The 26,431-nt window shown below is 42.8% G+C and overlaps 5 protein-coding genes and 1 long non-coding RNA gene across 7 annotated transcripts; 3 read left to right on the plus strand and 3 right to left on the minus strand.

The window, feature by feature from the left end:
• The first annotated feature begins 20 nt into the window (after positions 1–20).
• LOC100116496 (T-cell immunomodulatory protein) lies at positions 21–3,843 on the plus strand. Its single transcript, XM_016984345.3, has 5 exons — positions 21–284; positions 436–1,028; positions 1,101–1,718; positions 1,797–2,143; positions 2,910–3,843. The coding sequence occupies exons 2-5, from the start codon at positions 455–457 to the stop codon at positions 3,171–3,173; spliced, it is 1,803 nt and encodes a 600-aa protein (XP_016839834.1). The 5' UTR covers positions 21–284; positions 436–454; the 3' UTR covers positions 3,174–3,843.
• Positions 2,205–5,280, minus strand: Cdk5 (cyclin-dependent kinase 5). 2 transcript variants are annotated; one of them, XR_004227201.2, is made up of 7 exons: positions 5,110–5,280; positions 4,836–4,924; positions 4,514–4,707; positions 4,356–4,443; positions 3,897–4,280; positions 3,608–3,777; positions 2,205–3,100 (listed from the first exon to the last, which is right to left on the minus strand). XR_004227201.2 is itself a non-coding variant. In NM_001167712.1 (6 exons), exons 1-6 carry the CDS (start codon positions 5,144–5,146, stop codon positions 3,670–3,672), a joined length of 900 nt encoding a protein of 299 aa, NP_001161184.1. In that variant the 5' UTR covers positions 5,147–5,209; the 3' UTR covers positions 2,205–3,669. The 2 variants fall into 2 exon arrangements, 1 of the variants encoding a protein (NP_001161184.1); NM_001167712.1 differs by having other exon boundaries at positions 2,205–3,777; positions 5,110–5,209.
• Positions 5,281–5,337: 57 nt separating this feature from the next.
• On the plus strand, positions 5,338–6,883 carry LOC103315909. The gene is made up of 5 exons (XM_008206922.4): positions 5,338–5,614; positions 5,684–5,746; positions 5,823–5,885; positions 5,954–6,067; positions 6,147–6,883. Exons 1-5 carry the CDS (start codon positions 5,534–5,536, stop codon positions 6,522–6,524), a joined length of 699 nt encoding a protein of 232 aa, XP_008205144.1. The 5' UTR covers positions 5,338–5,533; the 3' UTR covers positions 6,525–6,883.
• LOC100680225 (orcokinin peptides type A) lies at positions 6,682–20,408 on the minus strand. Its single transcript, XM_008206930.4, has 4 exons — positions 20,187–20,408; positions 17,866–17,953; positions 11,709–11,814; positions 6,682–9,413 (listed from the first exon to the last, which is right to left on the minus strand). The coding sequence occupies exons 1-4, from the start codon at positions 20,247–20,249 to the stop codon at positions 8,789–8,791; spliced, it is 882 nt and encodes a 293-aa protein (XP_008205152.1). The 5' UTR covers positions 20,250–20,408; the 3' UTR covers positions 6,682–8,788.
• On the plus strand, positions 14,163–25,405 carry LOC103315910 (prothoracicotropic hormone). Its single transcript, XM_031927585.1, has 5 exons — positions 14,163–14,252; positions 24,259–24,396; positions 24,485–24,664; positions 24,739–24,936; positions 25,133–25,405. Exons 2-5 carry the CDS (start codon positions 24,376–24,378, stop codon positions 25,295–25,297), a joined length of 564 nt encoding a protein of 187 aa, XP_031783445.1. The 5' UTR covers positions 14,163–14,252; positions 24,259–24,375; the 3' UTR covers positions 25,298–25,405.
• Positions 14,232–17,859, minus strand: LOC116738539. The gene is made up of 2 exons (XR_004344739.1): positions 15,250–17,859; positions 14,232–15,137 (listed from the first exon to the last, which is right to left on the minus strand). It is a non-coding gene; the product is annotated as an uncharacterized LOC116738539 (long non-coding RNA).
• Positions 25,406–26,431: the final 1,026 nt, after the last annotated feature.

The following is a 26,431-nucleotide window of genomic DNA, read 5'->3' on the forward strand; positions in this document are numbered from 1 at the left end:
TGCCATCTGGTTTTTACTGCGACTGCGTATAAAAATAACAGAACACGCACATATTATAGCGAACGCTATATAGTAAGTGTACGAGTACGGCGCATACGTCAATTTCTTAGTTTTACCAGTTCCATTATAATACTTCTGGTCGGTTATAGGTTGCTACGGCTTTTCATCAATTCTTGCATAGTTATTTCTCACGCTACGTTATTTCTCATGAAGTTTGGTAGACGGAGGTGATAAGTAAGTTGGAAGTCTAGGACAATTGATAACATGACATCATCGACTGTAAGGTGAGTCACTATTGTTGTCCAAGCTTATTGAAATCTGTGCCTATGTATTAGTATCTATAGTAAAAACTAAACTACCTGTTTATTGATTGATCCTTGTGTAGAAAATTCAATGGAATGTTATATTGTCCTATAGATAAAATCTCTTTTACAGGTAATGTGAGAGTACAATCATGAAGCTTTTACTCCTTTTCGTTTCTTTCAATGCCCTTGTGGCATTGAGCTTGGGCAGCGACATCACCAATGCTGTTTTTGGAAAAGATCTGGATGGAATGCCAGCTGCATTCGGCGATTTCAATTCGGATGAGTTAACCGATGTATTTGTCTTGAGCAAAGATGGTAGAACGGTCAAAATTATGCTGGCGTCGGTTGAGGAGCCTCTTCTGCAATCAAGGAAAGATTTGAGTTGTGATTTCGAAGATAAAGTTAGCAGTGTTGTTCCGGGTGACTTTGATGGCGATGTTTTTATGGATGTGATGGTTACCACAGTCAGCAGTGCAGAAGCAACTCGTGGAGCTACTAATGTGCACATTTTATGGGGAGACAACAATAAATTGAATTGCAATGGTTCACTAGCTAAAAATGCAATCATACAAATGCAAGGTCAGCCATTAGCAATGGATTATAATCAGGACATGATCATTGATCTGTTTGGAACAGATGTCAATGGTACAAGAGCATTTTGGGTTTTCAATTCTACTAAAACCAAACCTTCTCAAGTCTTCATGAAAAAACCAAAGGAACTTGGTAAGTGTCTTCAGATGAAAACTTCTGAATTTTCACAGAATGCTAAGAATTATTTTTGTTTTCTATTTTCAGAAACTTGGTTGCCTATAAGAGCACCCCATGCTAATGCTTTTTTGGATTTGAATAGTGATTTTTACTCAGATCTTGTTGTGACAACTGAGAAATTTCTTGAAATATGGCATGGTGGAGAAAATGGTTTTACGTTTTACAAAACTCTTCCTACTACATTTAAACAATACCCAAATGCAATAGTTGGTCAATCACTACATTCAGATGTTGAATTAATGGGAAAAATGGATCTTGTCTTACCAGTATGCACTGATTCCAGTTGTACTAAGAGTGTAATTATGGTACATTCAGATTCATCATCTGACTGGATCGAATTGCAAGTAGAATTCGCTGATGGTACTGGAGTTGGCGGTACTTGGGGCTTTGCTTTACAAGGTGGCCAGCGATACACGGACACAATAACAATGAGAGGCGGTGATTTTAATATGGATGGATATCCAGATCTACTTGCTACATTGAAAAATAGTATCACTCAACAAACGCGCTCGTTTTTACTCGAAAATGTTCATTGTAAGAGCAATTGCGGAAAATTTAATCGAACATTCGAAGTACGTTGGAATGCTCTTAGCCCATTCTTCAATGAAAGCGTCATGGCAGTGTTTTATGATTTTTACCAGGATGGTATGATTATCTTGCTTTTTATGAACCATGCAGATACAATTATTGATATTTTAAACGATATATAATGCAATTTTACAGGCATTCTGGATGTGATTTTGGTACTTAAAAGTGATAAAATTTACAAAACAGCTGCCTTCAAGAACAGTTTGGATTACGATGCGAATTTCGTCAAAGTGATGGTTCTTACTGGGAGGACGAATAGCCAGTACCCCATTTCTCCTGGCAGTCTTGGCAAGAAGAAAAGAACGTACGGAACAAATTTACCAGGGCCTTCGATTGCATATAAAACCACAACACAAGACGGCAGCCCTCGAAGTGCGATAGCTGCGCAATTACCTCAAAGTGCTCACTTTTCTTTGAATTTACCGTTCACGACATTCGGCTTGGGACGGACGCCGAATTTCATTGACTCGTTAACGATTGGGGTAAGTTTATTTTGTTTTATACGATATTTAAATTGATGAATCGACAAAAGAAGGGCAAGAATTTTCATATACAATTCTTATATTTATTTAATCTTATGAGATAGTTTAATTACAAATACTGACATTTCTGAAAGAGTCATTGTCAAAGAGTTTGTAGAGAGACATAAAGTATTCGAAAATATTTTACATATAATTTTTGATGATTAGAAATTTAAATGCACAATAATTGAATAAAATTTAATTTTAAAAACATTAACTTGAAGGGAAAGAAATTATCCTTGGTCTAAATAATCTGAAAACTTTCTACACATCTAATCCATTATATCCTTTCGCAGCTTTTGATTTATCAAACATGTAAAATCGTACAAATATCTTAAACATTAAGATTTGTTTTTGGCATTCTGTTATGAGTAATTTTCAAGCTTTCGAGCTTGTGACCAAATCGATTTCTACTCCTTCAAAAAAAAGTATTGTCTTTGGTTGACAGCACAAATCACTGAACACATACACACGGACACACAATCCTGGATAGAAAATTTAATTGAATATATTTAAGGAAAAGAGTTGTTGTAACCATTGAGCGTTGATTTGAGTTAAATAGTCGACGCTATTGAGACGAAACGAATGTTACATAGTATATCTTTACCGTATCATTAGGTGAATATAACGATATCAGCGCGTATTGTCTTGGGTTCAATTTAATATTCTAACCAGGAAAATCGACGAACGATTGCTTAATCTTCTGTATTTCTTTTGGAATCATCAGCTGTCAAACAGATCTCGGGAATGGCCACAAATTATTCCGAACTCCCAGATGGTAGTCATACCGAATCCCCCGGAGGATCCCTCGAGATGGAAGGCGCAGCTTTTTGTCACGCCCAGTAAACTAATCCTGCTGAGCGCCGCCGCGTTGACGGGAACCTGCGGACTGATCACTGCGATTATCGCCGCTCTGTACTGGAAGGAAAGACGAGAAGATAAGATTGAAAAGTTGCAAGAGGCACATAGATTCCATTTCGACGCGATGTAAAATAAAGATGCGACAATTACAAAATCAATTAAAAAATTTACAAATTGATCGAGTTTAACGAGATATTTGTACACACGCTACACACAAGTCGTGCTAATCTTGCAATGCGATTTGCTTGAAATAACTTTGTATGATATCGAATTTGTGATTTCGAAACTTAATTTATTGAAAAATTATTTTGTATTAATTTTTATAACAGTTTATTGCATCTATATAAAGAAATAATTTTTCTTGATCAAGTAGTCCGTGTCTATGCCGCATTTACGTGAATAGGATTGTTTAGAACGTTATCGATTAGTAGGGCGTATCATTTTTCGATGCCCCACATTGTTTGCAATCATGAAATCAATGATTTACTGTTTTATCGTCAAAGTTTTTATATAAATTTAGCGCTCAACAATAGATTTATGTATTTATGTAAAAATAATTTTTACCACGCGTATTTTGGTCTTGCGCCGCTTAACTATCAGCCGCGCTAATCTACAGCCGGAAAATGTTATTGGCATCTGTCATTTCTGATGGCAGGATTGAGGTCGTTGAAGTAAGGATGAGCCATTGCTTCCTCAGCTGATAACCGAAGTGCTGGGTTACAGACTAATAATCTCTGAAATATGAATATACACCCCCTATGTTTATATTATTTAATAAAAAAATTTCGTTGTATTAAAAATTGTTTGTTTCTTCTGTAGTTTAATTTTAAAAGAACAGAACAGGTTTTCTTACCGCAAGTAAATCTTTTCCTCTAGCAGTGAGTTTGGGTGTGACTTGAGCTAATCCTTGGGTAGGATGATACTGTGGAAAAGGTCTATAATCTGGAAGAGTAGATATATCAGGCCAGGTCTCTTCTGTAGGTGTACCTAACATTTTGAATATTCTCTTCAATTGATCATCCACATCCGAGCCTGGAAACAATGGTCTGCCAGCATTGGCCAACTCTGCGAATATGCAGCCTGCGCTCCACATATCAATGGAAGTGGTATAAAGTTTGGCTCCAAACAGAACATCGGGTGGACGGTACCAGAGTGTCACAACTTCTGCCGAATAACATTTTACTGGTATACCGAATGCTCTCGCTAATCCAAAATCTGCCAGTTTTAGCTCACCATTCTGAAAGCATGCCCATTGTTTATCAAAGCTTGAAATACCACTGTTAAGATTTCAGAAAGAGAAATTTCACCGTACCTCGTTGATGAGCAGGTTCTGAGGTTTGAGATCCCTATGAAGGACATTTCTACTATGGCAAAATGCCAGTCCTCTGAGTAATTGATATCTGCAAACGACATTCGTCGCATGAGAAAACTTCAATAACCAATAAAGTGCAAGGCAGGAAAAATACTCACAGGAATGATTTGACGACATCCAAGTCGATAACACCATTAAGGCTATCAAAATACTTCTTGAGGTCCTGATCACAATGTTCGAAGACTAAAGTGAGCTTCTTGTCGCTGTGAAGCACATCGTACAGGCGAACAATGTTTTTATGCTTCAGCTCCTTGAGCAGGCATATCTCTCTGAGCGCCGATGAGGGAACACCCTAAAACAGTGCAGGACATCGAGTTAGACCAGGCAGATATTCAGTTGGGTATTAATAATGGAAAATCGATAAGCGAGAGCGCGACTAAATTTGGAATCGAAGGTCATCAGCGTCTGAAATAAACTCACTTCATCGTCGTCGTCCAGCCGGACCCTCTTGAGCGCGACTATCTCGTGGGTCTCGCGATTTTTCGCCTTGAACACGGTGCCATATGTGCCTGCGGAAAAATAAACAAACAGCGGACCGTGAATTATCCTCTGCGACAACTGTATCGGGCAGGATTAGTGACAGCTTAGAACTAGAAAAACAAGGTGCGAAAACTCGCGCGTTTCTCCATGGAATTTAGAGCGGAATAGCGGATTGGGAGGGGAGCGAGCGGTATTTGCGGCGGAGTCGACTTACCTTCTCCTATTTTTTCGAGTTTCTCATATTTTTGCATATTTTTGGAGCTTCTACGCGGGCGGAATGTACGGCACAGTGTGGTTAGCGCTGCGCTCGGTACGGCCAGCCGCGCAAATATAATTTATGCGGCTAATATACAGTCTGAGTCTCCGCAGTCTCGCCATCTTTCGCGCGTCTTTTTCAAATTGCACTGATAGCACTTAGGTATACTATTGTTTATAATAACAACCCTCGACTGTCGACTGGTCGATCCGTCATTTACATGGCTTCACTGTGGTAGAGGCTGATAAATGACAGTTCGTGAAAATGTTGATAAATTTCAAGTTTTCTTCCAGTAAACAACGGACCGCTGCCTGATATTATGATTCATCGGAGCGTCGTCGCGGCTGGAAGTTTCAATTTCAAGGAAATCGGATAAGAAGGGATGTTTTTGATTTTGCGACTGTTTAACAGTATTCTCTTCGTCGTCGCCAATGTCTCCGTCGCCCTTTACACGCTGCAACGAGTAAGTTCCTGCAGTAAATTATACTCTTGTTCGAGGATATGAAATATGATGGATGCGATGATTTCACAGTTTTTCCGAGCGATGAGAACGCATTATCAGATGGTCGACGAAGTCGAAGAGTATAGTAACCTCGTAAGTATGATTGAAAAAAATTTATTTTTTCGCGCTTAAATTGAGATTTATGCATATACCTAATATCCTCGTTCAGGTCGATCAATCCCGTGCCAGTCTCGATTATGTCGGCGCCAAAGTGATGGAGGCGTTGCGAGAAGTAAATTGTGTAATTATAAAAGCAAACTTAGATAACCAATTAACCTAAATTTGAATCGCGATTCTCAGATGGAGTCGGACATCGGAAAGGAAGTCTACGTGACGCACAACCTGACGAAGCTCAGCACCAAAATCGCATCCGTCTCCAGGAGATTCGCCGAGCTCGAAGAGGGCATCATCGAGGTCCGACATCACTCCACAACTGTATATATTATACAACCATAAAGATTAATGGAAAAATAACGAAAAATTCAAACCGCAGCTAGCTCGACTGAGCCACAACATGGAGAACGCGACGGTCGAGACCCCGTCGGACATCAACGAGGAGGTCCGCCGAATCCTGACCAGTCTGAAACGTCACAAGTCCTCGGCGGCGAGCGAACATAATCAGCGTCCTCAGAGTCATCAGAGGAGGACGACCAGGATGTCGCGCAGTCACGTGACCAGTCCTGTCGATCCTGTCCAGCAGTTGCCGGCTGTCGCGCCCAATCCAGTGTCGAAGTTCACGGCTGTACGGCCGAGTAGACACAGGTCCAGGTCACCGGGACTGGTGCCCGAGGTGATGCTGCTGGACGAACAACGACGTAGTCCTGCTGATAAGCCCATCGGATTCAGACCGGCTTGGATGTGTCCGGTTTGATTAACTTTGGATGTACTTTTGTTTTTGAAAATTTTCGAGTGTCGTGTCTATAGGTGATTATCGTTGCTCAAAGATTTATAATTGGATGTTCGGAGGATTTGTAAAAATTCAGAAAATAATATATCGTTGATGTCATTGAATAGAGAGAAAGAGATCCTTTTGTTGTACAAGTATATTTACAATGTCTCATATATTTCATTTTATTTAACTCAACTCCACAGTTTTTGGATTTATACGTTATTACACGAAGATAAATTTTTACGAGGAACAACAATATGCGAACAATAAAATTCACTGATCAGTTATTATATAAAGTCCGCAATAAAACACGCGTGAAAATACAATTTGCTTATACACTATATATATTCTTTGTTTATGCATCTCTTATTATTATTCAACTTTCAGGAGCTTCATTAAATATCAAACAAATTATAATCGTTTTGGAAAATTCAATCCCGACGGGAAAATCAGATAACATCCACACATATGCAGCTTCATTGCAGGTACAAATTCAAAGTGATTGAGTAATTATAGTTTTCGACTTGCCTTTGCGCCCTCGTTTCATCACATCATAATGCAAATCCGAAACAAATCATTTGACATACTCCAGTGGGATTTCAGGCTCATTAATAATTCAAAGAAATATACGCTTCGATGGAAAAAAAGTTACGGAATAGCATAGCCACGGTAAAAATGCTCTTATTTTCTTTTCTTAATCTGGCACGATGAAATTGAGTTTTGTTTCTTTTGGCATTTATTATAGTAACCACTGACGCGAGCGAGGGTGTTTTTCCTTCAAATTTATAGATTTCAAAAATTCGAGAATGAAATAATCATGACGATGATGGTATGCCTGACTAAAAACAAATAATGGTGAAAGTGTGTATCATAGTTGATTAGCCGTCCCTGTCGGGTCAAATTACAATTCGTATCCCACAGCCACTTTGCAATTAATTAACAGGGAATTAATTAATGAATATGTATCAGTCAATTAAATAATTGATCTATTTGCTTGTACAGCATAATATAGTTATAATATCATTTTCGTAAGAATTTTCAGTCTGCGTGAAACACTTAAGAGTATATAATAAATAGTAGAACAAAGGAAAATACTTATATGTCTAGTGTATATTCATCGGTTAGTACACACTCTATCAAGAAAAAAAATCATCGTGAGCGTTTACAATAACCGCTAAGCCTTTTTAACACACGTACCGAAAAAAAATCACAATAGATCGTTGCACGAAATTCGCTCATACCATATACTTAAAACATTTTTACACTTTCGCAAATATAGTTTATTTACAAAAGGAGTATAACATTCAGTATCAATTAACTATCTCGAAAAATATCATATATCTTGTGCATGGTAAATTATCGATATACAAAATATTCTATCTGCATAAGTATATAGAATTGCCCAGCAATTTAAAAAAAAAAAAGAAAAAAACAAGACATCAACAAAATATGAAGTCGCGCATAGCTTCACGCGGCTAATACTATTCCTATTCGTGAAACTTTTACATTCTCTCTCGCGAGGTCGTAAAGTATAATTCATTTTTCCTCGAGAAAAGCACGACTGCTGCGCGCAAAAGTAGGTTTCGCGTGTGCGTGTGTCAGATTATGAGCAGGACGCGCGTTTCGTTAAATTTGTATAAAAAAATACTAGTAATTTATCTCGTAATTATGGCTTTTTTCTTCATATTATATAGCAGATGCTTTAAATTATCGAGCTTGGAGATTTCTCATATTTTGTTGCTGTCGACCTCGTTGACCATCGTGTGTATAATATCTTTGCAAACCAAAAAGCTTCAATGTTAGGCATGTATACAGGTACACAAATCGATCTATCACCCTGACCGAGCAGTTACTCGCAATATAATCAGCTATTTAGCTATAATATATCGTAACGTTCGGAGAACAGAATAAGCAGCAGCATATAACGATTGTCAAAATCGCTGACTCATATATAGAAAACATCATAGAAGTGTACACATTCCACACGATCAGAGGATAATTATACGGATAAATCGATGCTTGTAACATGTCTCCAACGCAATAAATAATAATAATAGCAATCTATAAACGAGACAATATAACAGATCATACAGTAGCGCAGTTCGATGACGAAAGATAGTGTCGATAATTATCATCCCCCTCGCGCCCCATAATAATACCCTCGCCGTGTCAGTAGTGCGAATGCGTCGCGCTCGCGATATCATAAATCATGAGATCGTCACCGATTCTTTGATCTACATGAACGACTAATGCGTCCGTTGACTCTTACCGGATCTCGAGGAGGCGATAGATCTCTTGGCGAATCCAGGAACACCGCTGCGGTCGATTTCATCAAAGTTGCGCTTCCTGTTGAATCCCGAGAATCCCGACCTGTCAATTTCGTCGAAGTTTCTTTTGTTGAAGCCGGAGAAGCCCGACCTGTCGATCTCGTCAAAGTTCCTCTTGTTGAAGCCAGAGAAACCGGTTCTGTCTATCTCATCGAAGTTCCTCTTGTTGAAGCCGGAGAAACCGCTTCTGTCGATCTCGTCGAAGTTCCTCTTGTTGAAGCCGGAGAAACCGCTTCTGTCGATCTCGTCGAAGTTCCTCTTGTTGAAGCCGGAGAAACCGCTTCTGTCGATCTCGTCAAAGTTCCTCTTGTTGAAGCCGGAAAAACCGGTTCTGTCGATCTCGTCGAAGTTGCGCTTCTTGTTGAAGCCGGAGAAGCCGCTTCGATCGATCTCGTCGAAGTTGCGTTTGCTGAAGCCGGAGAAACCGCTGCGGTCGATCTCGTCGAAGTTGCGCTTCTGGTTGGTGTACTCGATTATGTCGGACGGGTAGATGATCGTCTCGCTGAAGCCCTTGTTGATCAAGCGGTGCGTCGAGTCCGGTTTTCTGTAACGTCGACGTTTTTAAATTTCGATTAAATGTATACTAAAAAAAACTATATCCAGTGAAACGGCATCAAGACACATGCTCGCGTGCAAATATGCACAAGGAAAAGGCACAAGAGTGTGGGCGTGGGTAGGGTATAGACAAGGACAGAGCAAACAGACAGTCGATGTAACTTTTACCCTTATGCTATTTGCACTGGAGTCGGTGAAATTGAGGAGACGCGCGCGAGAGAAAGCATCAGGTGCGAGAGTCTATTCGTTTTGCCAAACCGCGGCTCGTTCACCATCTATACATCGCCTCAGACGTGTGTACGCTCTCGAGTCTCTGGTGAGTATATAGCATTATAGTATAGTAGTGGACGCATTACGAATGTTTGTTCCCCGTGATTGGATAGGAGGAAAAGGGAGAAGAAAAAAAAAATCGCTGCCTCGTCTCTCACACGTAAGTATACGCAGCCCGATCGCTTTTTCTTCCCGACGCGCTCATCCCTCGGCGGTGCTCTCGGTCTCGATTGAAAGCGCGGCTTAACGACGAGATTGCACGTGCCGCGCGGAGCTTTTGTCGTCGAGGGGAGAGAAAGAGCTCGGCAAATAGACTTTGTAAAAAAGACTTTGGGGAGAAAGCATCAGCTTTTATTTTGACGCTTGCCGCATGGAGAGTCATTTATACGTGATGGTATGGTCCAACTTTCTCGACGATTATCACCCAACTTTCTCGGGTTAATTATACTCGGTGTGTGTGCGTATGATCGTGATTTTCCGAAACTTTACTTTCACGGTTAGCCAGTGTAAGTCTTGAAAGAGAGAGGCGTGTTACACACGATCCGCCTCTACTCTCGTGCGCAGTAAAAATATTTACTTTATTATATCCGGACGGAAGTGCCTGCGTGTATAAGCGCAGGAGTTTTCTACTTTGGATAAAAAAGCACCCGACGAGAGTGATAATAAAATCGCGCGGTTTTGAATAGGTGACTCGCGGAACTGTCTCGCGAATTCGATAAAGTATACGCCCCACGCGAGAGTAGCATGTAAGCGAACTCGACGTTCCTCGCCCCGTTTTACTCGTCCTGTGGCAAATGCTATTTTCCGTTCGAATTCTTCGTTCTCCTTCAGCTCCACGGGACGGGGAAAATTTAATTTTCGAAATACCGAATTCCGGCGACTGCGTCCCTTTTAAGTCCGAACGCTTTATTAGACGCTCATTGCAGCGACTTTTTTCCATATCAAGTCGCAGGGCTATTCATTCGGGAAATTCATATTGTACTGTCGGTGGGAATAAGAGATATATCCAGGGAGTGTTAGATTCACGTGGCAGCCGCAGAAAGACGCCGCATATGACCTGACATGACGCGCCGCCGAGGGGAGTATATAGTAATCCTCCGGGAATCAGAGCTACTCGATAGCGTACACACATACTATATATGGCCAGCACTGTCCGTCTGAGCTTTATTACCGTACTTTGTGTGCGTGTCTTCTATTTTTTTTTTCGACAGAAGCTTCTATGCGATATTCCAGTGAATTAAGTGCTATAAGAAAAAAACTTGGTCAACGAGAAAAGAGCTGTACAATAATTGAAAAAGCGCGGCGTCGTAAAGAGAGAAATGCACCTCCATTGGTAGCATAGCGTGACAAATAGCGCGAGATTTCAATTAGCGATAGCGCGAGAAAAATTAATAATTAGGTATATCATCAGCGAACATCGAATCGCGCGTGATTCATCAGCCAAATGCGCCGCGTAAACAACGCACACACAGCAGCAGAACAAAGAGAGGGGGAGCGACCGAACACACGGAGAGTAAACAAGGTGAGTGAAAAAAAAAAAATAAATAAATAAACGACAGGACGTCGTCGACCGAAAGCCGACTTCGACAAGGTTTTCCCCTTTGTTTTTCGCCGGCGCCGCTCTCCCTTACTCACGGCTTGCTTACAGCTAAAACTACTTTACACGCGCTTGACGCCGACTCGTGAGGGTGTAATTACCATTTCCCTGCTTCACGTGGACTAGTTAATTTATGGCGAGATAACCGAAGCCTTTTATCGGTAGACGAGCCTAATACACTTTTATAATATAACAATTTTGACACTCCTTGTATATATACTTTCACGGTGAATTATTGAGAGATACAGCGCGCGCGCGCGCGCTCGTCTGACAGTAGCGCGACCCTTACTACTCGGCCACAGCGCTGCCTTAACGTTCGTTATTCGATACGTGCGAGAGAAACATGCAGTGCACAATAGGTAGGTCGAAATCATGCAATTTGCCGTCGTAGAAACATCAATACGCTCTGATATTCACCTATGCCCAGTGAATTTCTGGCCGTGTCCGTAGTCCGGGCTATCGTAGTCGTTTCGCGCGTTTCTCGTCTGGCGCTCCTCGGCTTGACTCTTCAATTCCGCAACACCTGTTGAAGCGAAAGCATATCATCACAGTAAAGAATTTCATGCGGAGAGAGCATCGTGCGGTATGCATGACAGTATTTTTCAAATTTATGAACTTATAACGGGGGTCCAAGCTTATACACATACTGCATACTTCCTCTGTATAGGACGAGCAGTCGTACGTTTGGGAAATAAATCAACCTACTTTCCGCGGAGATGTAAACTTTTTTTATATTTATGTCCATCATTTCTATACGCCACTATATGGGGAATTCTACGGGAAAAATGCCATTTTCTGGTTGGAGAAACCGAAAAAAACAAATGTTGGGGCACACTCCCGCAACTTTTTTCTTCTTACTGTACATGTTTAGAACCATTCAAAACCACGTTCCAAGTCGAAATTCCATCGAAAAAGTGCTTTGTGACACTGTTTTCTAGGCCCTTCAAATTCGTGGTTTTGCATGGTTCTAAACATGTACAGTAAGAAGAAAAAAGTTGCGGGAGTGTGCCCCAACATTTGTTTTTTTTCGGTTTCTCCAACCAGAAAATGGCATTTTTCCCGTAGAATTCCCCATATACGAAAGCATATTATTTTTTTTATCGTGCATCACTCTTTTTTTATGAATAAAATTCTTCGGCGTTACAAGGGACGAATTTCACGTAGAGGGGTGAAGTTTATAATTATTGAATCGATAATCTACGTCACATACAAATAGGCTTTCTGTGCCGTTGTTATTCTTGAAAAAAGGTATAGCTGATGTGTTTTCGTTTGGTTAAAAAGTTGCACAGAGAAGATAATTGTTATCGTCATCGGAGTGTATATGCGTTTGCGCCTTATCACACACAAACACGGGGCGAGCTTTAACTGGCTTCGAGTGCTCGATACGTATAGGTTTATCGGCTTGACAGATTGACATCGGAGCTTTTGACGAATATGTCACTGTACACATTGCGCGTTGATCATGTCATACAGCGATTATCAAAACGTGCGGCCGATCCTAATGTCCTGCGACACTATAGCCATCAACCTTGGAACGTGCGCGTTGAAATTTCAAACAATCCTCGCGTACACTGTATATGTGTGTGTTTCTCAATCAATATACAATAAGGCAAAATACGTATATACTATTCAATTTTTATTATACATACGGTCGTAAACGAATGATAATATACAAAAGCGTTGTGTATTGTACAAAAAAGAGATATAGTTCATTACATCTTTTAGTCGAAAGCTAATATATAATATAATATAGGGGACGCAGACAAAGAGCGAAGTAACTGGGATGAGAACAGCTGTTTACTCCTGATAATCCATAAAGGAGCCAGCGCGAGTTCTCGCAGGTTTGACGAGGACAAAGCCTCCCCCGATTTTGTCGAGGGTGCGCTTGACAAGGTTCCCTCCGCCGATCGGGTCGAGGTTGCGCCTCACGAGATTCAGGCCTTCGTAAGCTTCCCACTGCCGTCGATTAGCCAGAGCACCTACAAAGAGAATCGTATCGTTTAACACACACGTTGATGATAACGCTGCAAAAAAAAATACCAAATTACATCTTAACGTGCACTACATCACACTCGATACACGAGGATCGCGTGCGCTCGAATCGGGGCACAAAATTCCTCGATCGTTTCGCGCGCGCGAACGTTATTTTTTCTCTCTCCCGACTAATGTACTTGTGCAGCAGCAGTGTAATATGCTGCGCGCGCGCGCGCGCGCCTGTGTGTGTGTGTGTGTGTGTGTTTTGGAAAAAAACACGTGCGTGTCGGCCGATACGCGGCGCGAATTGGATTGCTGGCACGAAAAGAGGGTGCGTTGGATAACGACTTTCAGCCACGCGGGGGGTTTAACATCGACACTTTTTGTAGTTTATAGATCATGCGCCCTTTGAGCTGATTAATGTAATTAATTTTGGAAATTTTACGATCGATGCATAAAGCCGGTGATTTTAAAGATTCGCGTCGTGTAACGCGCGTGTTTAAATCTTGTTCTTTCGAAGGCGCGATAAAGGACTATTAACCTCTTATCGCGTACGCGCGACTTGAGGAAAACGTTATCCGTGAGAGTGGTGCCGCTTTCGCGTGCGAAATTTACCAAGCGTGTTTTCGCCCTATACACTTATTTGCATAGAAAGTGAGTAATATTTTTAATGCCATGTCGCGAGGGAATTTCTCTTATAATGTCTTCTCGGAATCGCGATATTTTGCTCGTTCGCAGCGTTTGTGTATTATCATAGCAGGGACATTACAGTTTTCGGATCGCACAAGTTTTGCCTCACACGGTACATAATATTATACTGTATACACAAAAGCAGTAGGTTGCACGACATTCACGTAGTAACATTGGTATACAGGCTTACCTTTCACATGGACATTTTCTTCAATTGACGATTACGAGAGGGATGCTTTAGAGGATGCTATAGAGACGAGACTGACACGAAGCAAGAGGTTTTTTTGTACAAAAGAGGTATTTATTCGAGTTTCAAATTAAATTAGTTGCAAATGATTTAAAAATAAAATAGACATCTCATCCGATAAGGCTGCCGCCTCCGATCGGGTTTAGGTGTAGTCGTCGTCGTTGTGAAATTCGGGTCGAGATATTCTTCGTAACTCACAAACTTGCGTTTATTTCTGATGATTCCACCTCTTTCTCCAATGGTATCGGCTATATAGCGTCACGCTTAATGTTGAGGTTGCCAGAAGTCGCCTCTCTCCTCCTGATAATTTTACCACCTCCGATCGAATCGAGGGTACCTCTTGAATCATAATTATGCTTATGCTCTTTTGGAGCAGCCGTCGTCGTGGTAGTCGTGGTTGTCGTTGTTTCAGGATTAGGCTTGCTCGTTGGGAAAATCATGACGTCGGGAAACAGCTGTATTATATATAGGAAAAGGATTGTCCGGAAAGTCGCGTTTAGCTCTGAGGCTGCTAAAATCGGTGGCTTTCGCTTCTCTTTTACCGATTAGACGCCTATCAGCTTTAAGGTCCGAAGTAGTTGTTTCAACAGGAACAGACGTTGTTGTAGTTTCAGTAAAATACTCATTCGGAATTTTTACAACTTTTTTTCTGAGAAGATTGCCACCGCCAATATGGTCGAGGTTACCGCCGCTGTAATGGTATTGTTTCGGTGACTGGAAAAATCGGCGGTTTTCAGTAAACGTGAAAAATCGTCGAATTTATAATCTCCGATGAAAACGTTTCAATGCTTCTTCACACATTCCGAATGAGGTCCAATAAGCAACACACACGTTGTACACGAAATTTGATCGAATCCCGCTGAATAAAGCTTGATGCGCACACAGGTTATATTGCTCGAACTTCCGAAGCGCTATATTTATATACGGGAGCAGGGCTGCAGAGCGAAGAAAAAACAGAGGCAAAGCGTGTTACCGCATAAAGCAAAAGGCGCTCTCGCGCCCACAGTTTCATAAAATTCCATTACAGAGATTTTCACCGCGGCTTACCTTCCACTCTTGCATTTTCTTGCGCGCGCTCATATTATAACCAGACACGCTACACCACAGCTGATGCGCGCGGGGACGAGACCACAATAAATTTCAAGCACGAAAGCGAGAGTATGCGCAGGGAAAAAAGAAACCAGGTTTGCATTAGACGATCAATCCCACCACCTTCAAGCTTAGTATACAAGTATGTGTGTAAGTACACGACGGACGCTATACTCGAACGACTCCACTTCCATTCCACGTGACTATATCTCTCGTGGGGGACGAAAGGGAAGATTTTGATTGTCCTGTACGCGATGATGTCGTTATACGCTCGGGAGCAGCTAGCATCAGACTGCGGACGTTTCGCGCTTCAACTGATTAATGGGAATTTAATGACGGCTTCAAAAACCTCCTATCCTAGTATAAACGCTGTATAAAAGTAACGTTGTTATCTCCTCGCGGCGACAAAACGGAACTGTAACCATCAAATAGAGCCTCTGGTATACAAAGCGAGTATATAGCTTTTTATATTTTGATACATCGAGTTATACTAACCACCCGCGAGTGTATGATCAATTGAATTCACAGTGTACGTCTGCGGTATGGTATCGGCTGTAAAATATTCATTGCTCCCGCGACAAAGCTGTGTCGCTTGTGTTTACGACCCACGTTTTCTTCGATACACAATACACACGGACCGAACGGAAGCGCGTTTAAGCTCCTTGTTATGCATACTTGCGCGTCTACAGCGTAAAAGCTGCTATCAGTTTCGAATGAAGCGCTACAGTCGCAGTTCTTCGGTTTGTATAGACCGAGAGCTGTGTGTTTCTATTTTTCGATAAAAGAATTCACTCGAGACTTACTAAAGAGTCTCTTCACTCCTTCATCGATTTCGCGTATCGCGACTCATCCTTCGAAAAACAAAAGACGAAGAGGCAAGTGTAATTGGATTCTATTTATTGTCTCTTTGCGCGCGTGGACTACTAAAATACTTTACCGCGTCGCTCTATAAAGTCTAATCAACGGGATTGTATATACGCGGCAACAGCTGGCTCTGTGTCTATTTTTCTCAAAATTCAGCCCGAAGTGCGTGGGCGTCGTTCCCAAAGGGCGCGGCGGCTTCCTCCCTGCGTAATAATCATTATACGGTTTGAGACACGAACGCATATGAATCTTTCTCTCTTTCTCTCTCTCTCTTCATACAGAAATCATGGCCCCACGTGCTGCGACTGACCGAACAACTTGCCGTATATACACTCTGCGGCTTCGGATCAATACGCCAGATTAGCTTCCGCGCTCTCCGAGACTTTCACCGCGTTTCGCAGAGTATAGTATATAATTGCCGCATAATGAGCCGGCAATCAAAGCCAGGCGCTCGCGCGAATCATTTTTGAGTTTGCGAATAAGTTACGAGGCTGGTACTGGTTTAACATTTTGATGAAATTTAAATGAACCGCGAGGGGCAAAGTTTTTACTTCCGCGAGCCGGCCGTCTGTATAACGCGCTGAAAACACAGTTTGCGCGTATAACTCGATGAAGTCGCATGAATCTAATAAAAGCCGTTGCCGTGAGTGGTTTCGTTTCGAGAAGAAAAAAAAAATGAGGCGAATTTCGTCGAAGCGCATACACTATACGCGCTGATGATTTAATACACACGCGCGCTGGATGAAAAGAGGCATGAATCGGCAGTGATCAATCGCGACAGTTTACACGACGGGGGGGAAAAATTCGCATGGAAAACGAAGTTAAACGCACAATGGCCTGTGTGCGTGTGTGTGTCCGTGTACCGCTATCGCGCAGCACTTTCCGCTCTCAAAGTGGCTCTCGCTGTAAGTAGTAGCACCGCTTGTCGGTCAGCCGACCAATAATGGCGTGTTTGTGTTGCTTCCTTCCTTCTCTCTCTCTCTCTCTCTCTCTCTCTCTCTCTCTCTCTCTCTCTCTCTCTCTCTCTCTCTCTCTCTCTCTCTCTCTTGCGACTAAATTCATTACTCGGCCGCGAAATGAATTTTGGCACGAAGGCTCGGCTATATTACGGATGAAATCATCAAGTTTCGCTAAGCAAGAGACGATGATGGAACCGCCGTGTACTCAGTGCGAGCGTTTATTTATCACTCGAGAGCGAGAGGGATACGAGTATCCGTTTTTATTAAGGGCCGGAGTATTAGCCGAAGTTTCGCGTTATTTACGGCGAAATTATACGCCGAGTTGGAGAGATAATCGTAACTGCAGCGCGGAGAAGAAAAAAAAAAGAAGGCGAAAGCGATTTGGAATCGGAAGAAAAAGTTTAGGGTAATCGTGACAAAGTGATCTGCGATACTCGCGTCGCGTCCCTAATGCGTCATTCGAACTCTCGTCGCGCCTCCCATAGCCTTATTCCCGATAATTCACCTGTTTATCATCGGCGAGCGAGGGGAATTCCTCTTCTTCGCGCGTTATACATCTAAGCGTATGGATTTACATAAATCACAGTTGTGAGTAAAGGTGCTTTAATTTCTGCGTTAATTTCCCTGCTTGTATAGATGTTAGATGCGTCATTCACTCGATTACATATCGCCATTATTAGAGCCGCTGATGAAGGTGTTAATTTAAAGTGTTAAAAAAAAGAGAGAAAAATTACTCGTATGCGACACTCACCCTCTTTTTCCAGCTCCTTGGCCAAGGCCTGTACGTACTCCGGCTGCGCGAAGGCTTCCGCGTTCAGAGGTATGATTTCTCGCTGGGGCTGAAAAGAAGAAGAGAACATAAAAAAAGGGTTGGCAAAAATTCATACGCGATCAGATTTGGCCCGAGGGCCAGAGACGTTGTCGCGCGAGAATCATCTTTGCATTAGGGTTGTACTCGCGGCATATGAGCGAGCGATTATATATGCGAGTTAAACGCGTGTATGAATAAGGGACACACCGACCTCTCTTCACCCTCGACCTTGCATGCTTCGCCGGTCAATCTTCTCACTCTATCGCGAGCGCCGGGGCCTTTTCCTCTTTTTTCGCCTCTCTCTACTCCTCTTTTTTTCAGCATTATCGTCGATCGCCGCACGTATGCACGAGATCTCTAATCTGCCCTCGATGTAATCGCCCCCCCGACGTTTATTATAGCGTATATAGTATACACGCTGTTTTTCACCGGTCATTTATTTTTTCTAACCGGCGTTATAAATAATTTTTTCATTTTATTTCTGACAGTTTTTTAAGCGTCCCTATTTCTCATGCCGCTCGCGCGCGGTATCTTCTTTAGAACGTCGGATGCTATACTGGGTCTTTGTGCGTCTGCGTTTTTCAGTAGATTATAGTGCAAGATATAATTATACACGCCGTCGTCATCGTCATCTCTTATTACGCTATATAAGATAGCCCCGATATTACTCGATGCTCTTCTTCAATATCGAGCGCCGGCAGCTTATCTCTCTACGATCTCGAAAATAGACTCAAGTTCTTATCAATTGTATAAATATAGCTTTAATGCCAATATTATAATAAAGTATAGAGGCGTGTGTAGGTGATCCGCACGCGGCTTCCGCCTTCTTTCCCCTTGTCAGCACATCTAATATCTCCGATATTGTTATAATAATAAGGTATTAAAAAGAAAGCCTGCAGCTATAGCGCGTGCTTTATTTAGCCGCTCAAAGTCGATACTACGTTCATTAACAAATTGAAGCGTTGTTCTCTCTCTCTCTCTCTCTCTCTCTCTCTCTCTCTCTCTCTCTCTCTGCACAAGTTATTAATTCTACTTTTCTACTTTCAATTTAAAAAATCGAATGTTGTAATAGGAAAGTTCTGAGTATGGTTAATTATGCGTTCTTACAAGCAATAAGTATAATTAAGTGACTTTATATATATTTACCCTCTATATCATCGTGGAAGAAGTTGTGAAATAAAAGAATTCAACGCATTCATGATACTGGACATCGAATGTTTCATGTCCAGTCGATAAATATTTACAGCCGAAACAGCTACAGGAGCAACTTTTCACATTCACCGCGGATAACTTTTTATTTAATGCCGAACCATACAGAAAACGTTATAAAGTAGTAAATTTGACATTTTCATCGCGTCGATAAAAGCCCATGCGTTCTAAATATCCATACTACTATACTAAGGCGGACATTTCCGCTAATAGATAGCATCGCAACGATAATCGGCAAATCAACGAATTATCGCCCCTTATAACACTCGCCGAAGCGCGAAAACACATCCGCCGATTTACGAGCCGTGAAAGGTCGCGCCCCGAAATAAAGAAACAACGACAAATAGCCCCGATATCTCAGCTCCCAATCTTAACAGGTATATAGAAAGGTGTACCGGTCGAACGATCATAGTTTTTCTTTTACACGAGCTTATCGTCGCGCATCCTTCAAAGTGTATACTTATCACACTAATATATACACACACAGCAAAAGTATACGCATGCACGAGTGCAGCGTATAAATCTCGTTTAGAAATAATTTATGTGCCGCGCGCGCGTCGAGCGACGAGTTTTAAAAAGGGAAGTTGCCGCAAAGGAATCCGATGTGTCGTGTGACGCGACGCGGTTAAAATTCGCTCGCGCGGGAGTACTTTATATTAGTATACATGAGAAAAGTTGCTGTTTGCGCGGAAGGCATAACTGTATACTTTCGCGAATACATGCGCTTATCGATTAAAAAAAATTCACCTCTTTTTTTCAGTCGTGCGCCCGCGAGTGTGGAAAGTTTCGAAAGGGTCAAGAGGCGAAGTTCGGCGCGATTAAGTACCGGATTCAATGGAATCGAGGCGAAGGTGTCACGACGGGTCGAAAATTTGCGTATGAGAAATCTATCCCTCTTTCGATTTCCCAAGCGATCGCACCTATACGCTCCTTTATCATCCCGCGAACGACACAACTTCCGAACTCGCGTATACATGAGTATCATATTACCGCCGGTGTGCAAACCAAAGTGACAATATAGGGCCTAGAAAAAAAAATTGTCTGGTACTCACCGAAATCGGCGAAGCCTGAAGTCCGGCGACGAGAGCGCAGCAGAGCGCGACGACCAGCAGCATTGTGATGCAATGTCAAAAACTCGTCACTTGTCGATGTGCCTCACCACGTATACGCTGTGATACCACGAGAGAGAGAGAGAGATGTAGAGAGCTGAGGAACGGACGTCGTAGCGCGTGGCTCGTCTATATAGCGAGTGCGAGTGCCGCGAAAGCGTGCCCTCTTGAAATATATAGCGAGATCGCCGGGAGGGAGACTCTCTCGCACTTGTTCAGCAGCGCGCGCGCACCCCTTGCCCTCCTCCGCATCCTCCCCCCCCCCCCCCCACACCCCAACTTTTCTTTTTCGCCCGCATGCTGTGTACCGTGCGCGTTTGCGTGTATAATGTGAGCTACTGGTATATTGCCTATACCTATACAGCTTTCGCGCTTCGATTAGATAAATGCGATCTTATGTAGGTGATACACACCGAGGGTTTGCAACAGGCGGCTCTTCTTCCCCCTCGTGTCGGGCTGTTATCGACTCTGATTAGCAAACAAGGCGGGGAGAGAGACTTTTAGCTGTTTTTCTTCCGGCGTGTGCGAAAGAGTAGAAGCTGTTTTTAGGGGGGAAGGGATTGAAATTTTTCTAATGAGAATAATAGCGTTGAAGTCGCTCAGGATTGGGAGAAGGAATGTATGATTGAGGTAAGCTCCCGGATTAGCCGTTTTCTTTCTGTAGAACCTGACAGTGTTTTTTCCTCTACGTGTGTCCAGTGCCCGATAGTTTCGAGCGTTATAACGATGTTTTAATTTTTTCGAAGTGCGCGGTCTAGAGCCTTGAAAAATTGTCGCGCTTTTGTCGTAAATATTTAATGCGCGAATCGTGAGTGTAACATTGGCTTATTATTCTAAACCGAACAAATTTTTTGAATGCATCGTGTGGTATTTTTAAAAAATACTGTACAGGTACAAGATTTTTTTCACTTCAATACTTCATTGCGTAAAGTGTTTGTACAGACACTGTATTCTCTCATTATATCGAGTAACAGCTATTCAAACACATCCACTTATTACAATAGGATATTAATCTATATCGATTGAATACATTACTACCTGTACACCGGATAGATAAACTCGGCGCGACAGACAATACAATACACCCACGGACTTCTGTGTTTGGATTAATTTCAAGAAATTCTTATGAAAAATTACGCAAATACTATTATTGCTGAGGAAAAAAGTAAACGCGCGGACCACCCGTACACCCATTGTGCTGCGCCGGATGAACGCCGTAATCACCGTATTTAAGCTCAGGCTTACTTAGCTTTGAGACCTATTTTTAAAAACTCAAAGCGACGCGATTTTTAATATCCCGTAAAATCAATACAGCCTACTCGTCTCTCCGAACATTTTGAAAAATGTTATAACCCACCACGCGAAGGATGAATGCTCGGATTTCAGTAAACCGCCGAGACGTGACAAGTATATGTGTCCCCGCAGTTCGATTATATTGAAAGACAGCGCGCTGCGCGGGGCCTATTTTTTTCTCTCTCTCTACAGGAAAAGAAAAAACCATTATTCGAATTCCATTAAGCAAATCGAGGATCGTCGCTCTTCTCTCCCTTTTCTCGCCTCTGATCCGCAATTTTTTTTCGGCTCGCGTAAGCGCACCGGCTGTTTGCTCTCGCTAAGGCTGTAGCTATAGTGCATGAGGGCTATATGTAGACACGGGAGTGAGAGACACATAGGGAAAGTTCGTGCCGAAGCTTAATGAGCGATTGTTTTAGTTGCAGCTTATACAACACCTCCGCGTAAAACGAGCGATTCCTTATGTATTTTTTTTATTCTCGGATCTGCGTGGTGGCATGATATTCCGAAGAATTCGTATATGGATTGTTTAAACAAATGACGCGCAGAGCAGGTGAGTGTGCGACGACGTTTTTACAGAGTGTAGCGAGCGCATGAATATTTGAGCATCATGCAAAGCGAGGGATGCACTCGGAATTGAAAATTCTTTATTAAAAGGTGAAGTTTGAAAATTGCCAGCATCGACGTGAGCATGGCGTGGAATTCATAAATTTGAAAAAGATAACTAGAGAGGCTCCTGATAGGTGCATTGATACATATCTTTATTATCGCATTTACATAATAACTGCTTCGTCGTGCAGTCTATACACGAAATGAAACTCGGTTATAAATTTTCAAACGCGCGTCACCAAAACAACTCCGGATACGCTCGAACGACGCACGCATAGCAATCTATTAAAATTCCATAAAAATCGCCCCACATGCGTTCAAAGCCGGATACGTAATCGGCTTATACTCGCGAGGGTGGAATTTGCGCAGTTATAGCTATCTCTCGCTGGTGTGTTCCAGAGTGAGAGAGAGAGAGAGAGAGAGAGAGAGAGAGAGAGAGAGAGAGAGAGAGAGAGAGAGAAACAAAGACTACTTTTCGTTGAGGGGAAAAGAAAACGACGCTCATCTCGGCCACTGAAACGTTTGAATCCCCCCGGGAACGCGCGGGTAACAAGAGAAACACATTCCTGCCTCTGGCTCCGCGCTTTCGTCCGTCCGCTGTCCTCCTTCTCGGCTCCTTTAATTTACTCGGATCAGACGTACGGGGCCGTATTAAATATCCTCTATCCATGAAACATGTATGCTGCGTTTATGAGACAAAGCCATTCTCTTCGAGTCGAGCAGTGTGCGCGACATTTATTTTTCGAATTTATACTCAGCTAGTATATTAAGCGAACTTGAATCAGTTTTGCAAACAGTTCGAGTAGAGAAAAAAAGGTTTGTACACCCTCCGCATACGAATACGTATACCTACTCGCACAGCACGCGTCGATGTGTCGCTTTTGGGCCGAAGTTTTCCAAGCGATAAATCAGGCTATCTCGCCTATAAAATACTCGCTCGCTCTGTATTTTATAAAAAAACGTTTTTTTCCGATATCGGAAGTAAGTTCCTCGAATAATCCGCGAGCTTTTCGAAAATTGCGCGCTCGCGAGAGCGTGTCTGACAATACCCGGCGTGTATCCACTTACGCGCAACTTCTCTATACACGAAAAACTTTGCTCCTGATGTGCGCGCAATAACTCATCATCGCGCGTTTTCGCGGGAAAGGCAATTTCGAGAAATACAAAGCACGAATATACACGTATAATATACGTCAGGTATCAATCAAGCGCACCTTTTTACCTCGAAATCCGCGGCGGCCGAGGGAAAATAATCGCGAGAGCTGCGATGCATATCCCGCGCGATTATTTACCGTCTGTTATTATATACGCGTTGCGCGTTTTATGCAAACAACGCACAGGATTGAAAATTCTCTTTAACGCTTAAATGCGCGTTACATTTTATCCGCGGCGGGAAAATTCATGTTCAACGTTGATGAAAAATTCTCGCCCGACTATAGCACACTCCGGAATACGAGAAAGCAGGTATATATGTATCCGCTAATAACGCGACTGAGTTGCAGTCCGTTATCGGCGAGACGCGTAGAAGACACACACGCACACGCATACACATACGCACTCGAATATATCGTATTAGTGCGCATAACGCGGAGAGACACGCGCGAGCTATATTGAATTAACCAGCGCTAATATCGTGAAACGAGAGCAACACACCGGCGGCGCACGCATTCTTTTGCACCCCTCGGAAACCTATCCGTGTATAGGATGTGCATGTATAGGGAATCGAGGTAAAAGCTCTCCTCTCTCTCTCTCTCTCTCTCTCTCTCTCTCTCTCTCTCTCTCGTGTATATTGTTTTTCATCCCGTAATGCATCGCCGCGCATCGACCACTGCTGTATACTTGGTTATGCTGCCGAAAATTAATCGAACGGAGAGAATTATCCCTCATCATTACTCTCAATCTCTCGCAGTGGCCCACATCGTTTATTGCGGATTTTTGCAAATTATCGCGCAAATAGCCCGTGGCCGAGGTGATGTAGCGTATATAGTTTTAGGAATATACAGAGCACAGATGACGCAAATATCTCTTTCTTCTCCGGTGACACGGGTATAGCCGCAGGTAAATATAGCTGCGGCTATCGCGTGTCATTAATGGATTCATTGTCTTGCCGGAGACATTGTCCGCAGCTCGCGTACCTGCTTCCGAGAATAAGAGTCTCCTGCGTATATATAAGGATTCGGGGATCAAGGGATGAAGCTCATTCAGTGGACCGTCTCGGAAGAGCGACGACATGAAGCTCCAAACGTTCCTCGTGAGTCCCTCGTTGTCTACTACCCTTGAATTATTCAAAGGAGCGTATAAAGTGTATGTATACATTGGACTGTTGTTACATTGCGCAGGTGTTGCTACTAACGGTTCAGCACAGGGCGAAGGGACAGCTCGAGAGTTATAGCGACGACTTCTCGGACGTCGAATTGCCGACGGACGAGAGGGACGACTGCAGCGACGGCACGTGCTACGCCGAGAAGCGCATCATCTTGCCGGAGAAGATTGTCGAGCACAGACAGCTCATGCCCAGGGTATGTATCGCGGTGACAGTAGTCCTCAATTTAACTTTGTTTACAGAATCATTATTTTTTATTCCGTTTCTCAGTTCGCCACGAAGCTGCAGTCGGTCAATTTGGCCGAGAGTTTTCCCCAGCCCCAGTGGAGGCCGGTCTGCGGTTGCGTGACGCAGCACAAGCTGGTGAACCTCGGCGAGGGACATTACCCCAGATACATCACCACCGCCAGGTGTAAGAGCAAGACCGTCGCCAATAGGTTCTACCAGTGCAAGTACTACGACTACAGGGTGAGCCTTTTTTTCTTGGCAATCGAGGCATGTATTATTATGATCTAATTTTCGAGCTTTTCTCGAAAAGCGATAATTTACCATATACAGTCAACTATAACTGTTGTCGTTTATTTTTGAATTAATCATAATGATCATACAGTGATGCAATTCGCAACGTATAATAGGTCTATAACGTATTTGTGTTCGGGAACAGGTGCACGTGCTGGTGAAACGAGGGCTCAACTCGATACCGAAGAATGCCGACGAGCTCGACGTTCGGGATGTGGAGGAGCTGCCGCTGCCGGAATCTCTGCACGCTAATTGGCAACTGTTTGCTCTCTCGGTCTCCGTCGCCTGTGTCGCCGTTGAAAGGGTGTAATCGTCGAGCGGCGATAATTATGCAAGCTGATCGATAACTCTGTACCGACGATGTACCTATATATGTCATAACGATGAAAAATAAATTATGTACGTATTACCCTAATAACACGCTAGTAAAAAACCTACTTAATTTTGAAAAATGCACAAAAGCATATCAACGACATTCTCTTCCAGCAGTGTATACAGCGCAGTCCCCCGCGATATTCAAATTCCGAAAGATAAGGAGGGGCGCGCGCGTATACGTTCAATTAAAGAAAAGCGACGACGACGAGGTATCTCGAATGGCGAAAAAGACGCTCTCCCGTCGCGCGCGATTGCTCCGACTTTTTTTACAACTCAATTAGCGTTTACGAGTTGCGAAACAATGGGACGGGAAATGAGACGTCGAGAGGAAGCATAAAAAGGGTAGAGAGAGAGAGAGAGAGAGAGAACAAAATCCCGAGGTGTACGAATCAATTAAAAGGAAGAGCCGTTACGAGATATAGGCTTTGATTGCGTTTTTTTTAAAGCGGTCGTGCGCTCGTTTAACGCTTTGGATCTTGAAGTGAAACCGATGCGTATAGGTACATAGTAAACGTTCGGTGGGCATCTATAAACGCGCACGCTGACGTTCGCGAAGCCGTGTGGACCGTTAACGTCGTTAATTATGCGCGTAATTGCGCTTTGAACTATAAGCGACTCGAAAGTAAATCCACGAGCGTCGTCGCGGAGGCTATTATCCGAAACCTGTTATACGTCGTCTTTGTCGCCCTGAGGACTTTTGCTTCTACTTCTTCTTCTTAGCGAGTTAATTATCTATTCCGAAGCGAGAGATCTATCTGGTCCGACAGCTCGAAAGGGGAAGGAGAAAGTTTTATTTTCTTGTTTATCACGCGAAGGTATATAGATGTACGTACGAGTCCTTCAGCGCGAGAGTAAAGCAAAGACGAAGTCATCGCGATGGGATTTTATTCAGTGGCACAAAGGCACATCGTATATTCGAGAGCCGTGTATGAAAATAGGGTTGAAGAGAGGCTGCGAGAAGGTAGTGCTGTTAAGGAAGTATTGTGCTCGAATCAGAGCGATGACCTGTCACTTCTTCTCTCCTATATACGCGCCGGAAAACGAAGGAAAATCTACTGGAAAATACAGT

Source organism: Nasonia vitripennis, chromosome 3 (assembly GCF_009193385.2).
Source record: "Nasonia vitripennis strain AsymCx chromosome 3, Nvit_psr_1.1, whole genome shotgun sequence".
Lineage (NCBI taxonomy): Eukaryota > Metazoa > Arthropoda > Insecta > Hymenoptera > Pteromalidae > Nasonia > Nasonia vitripennis.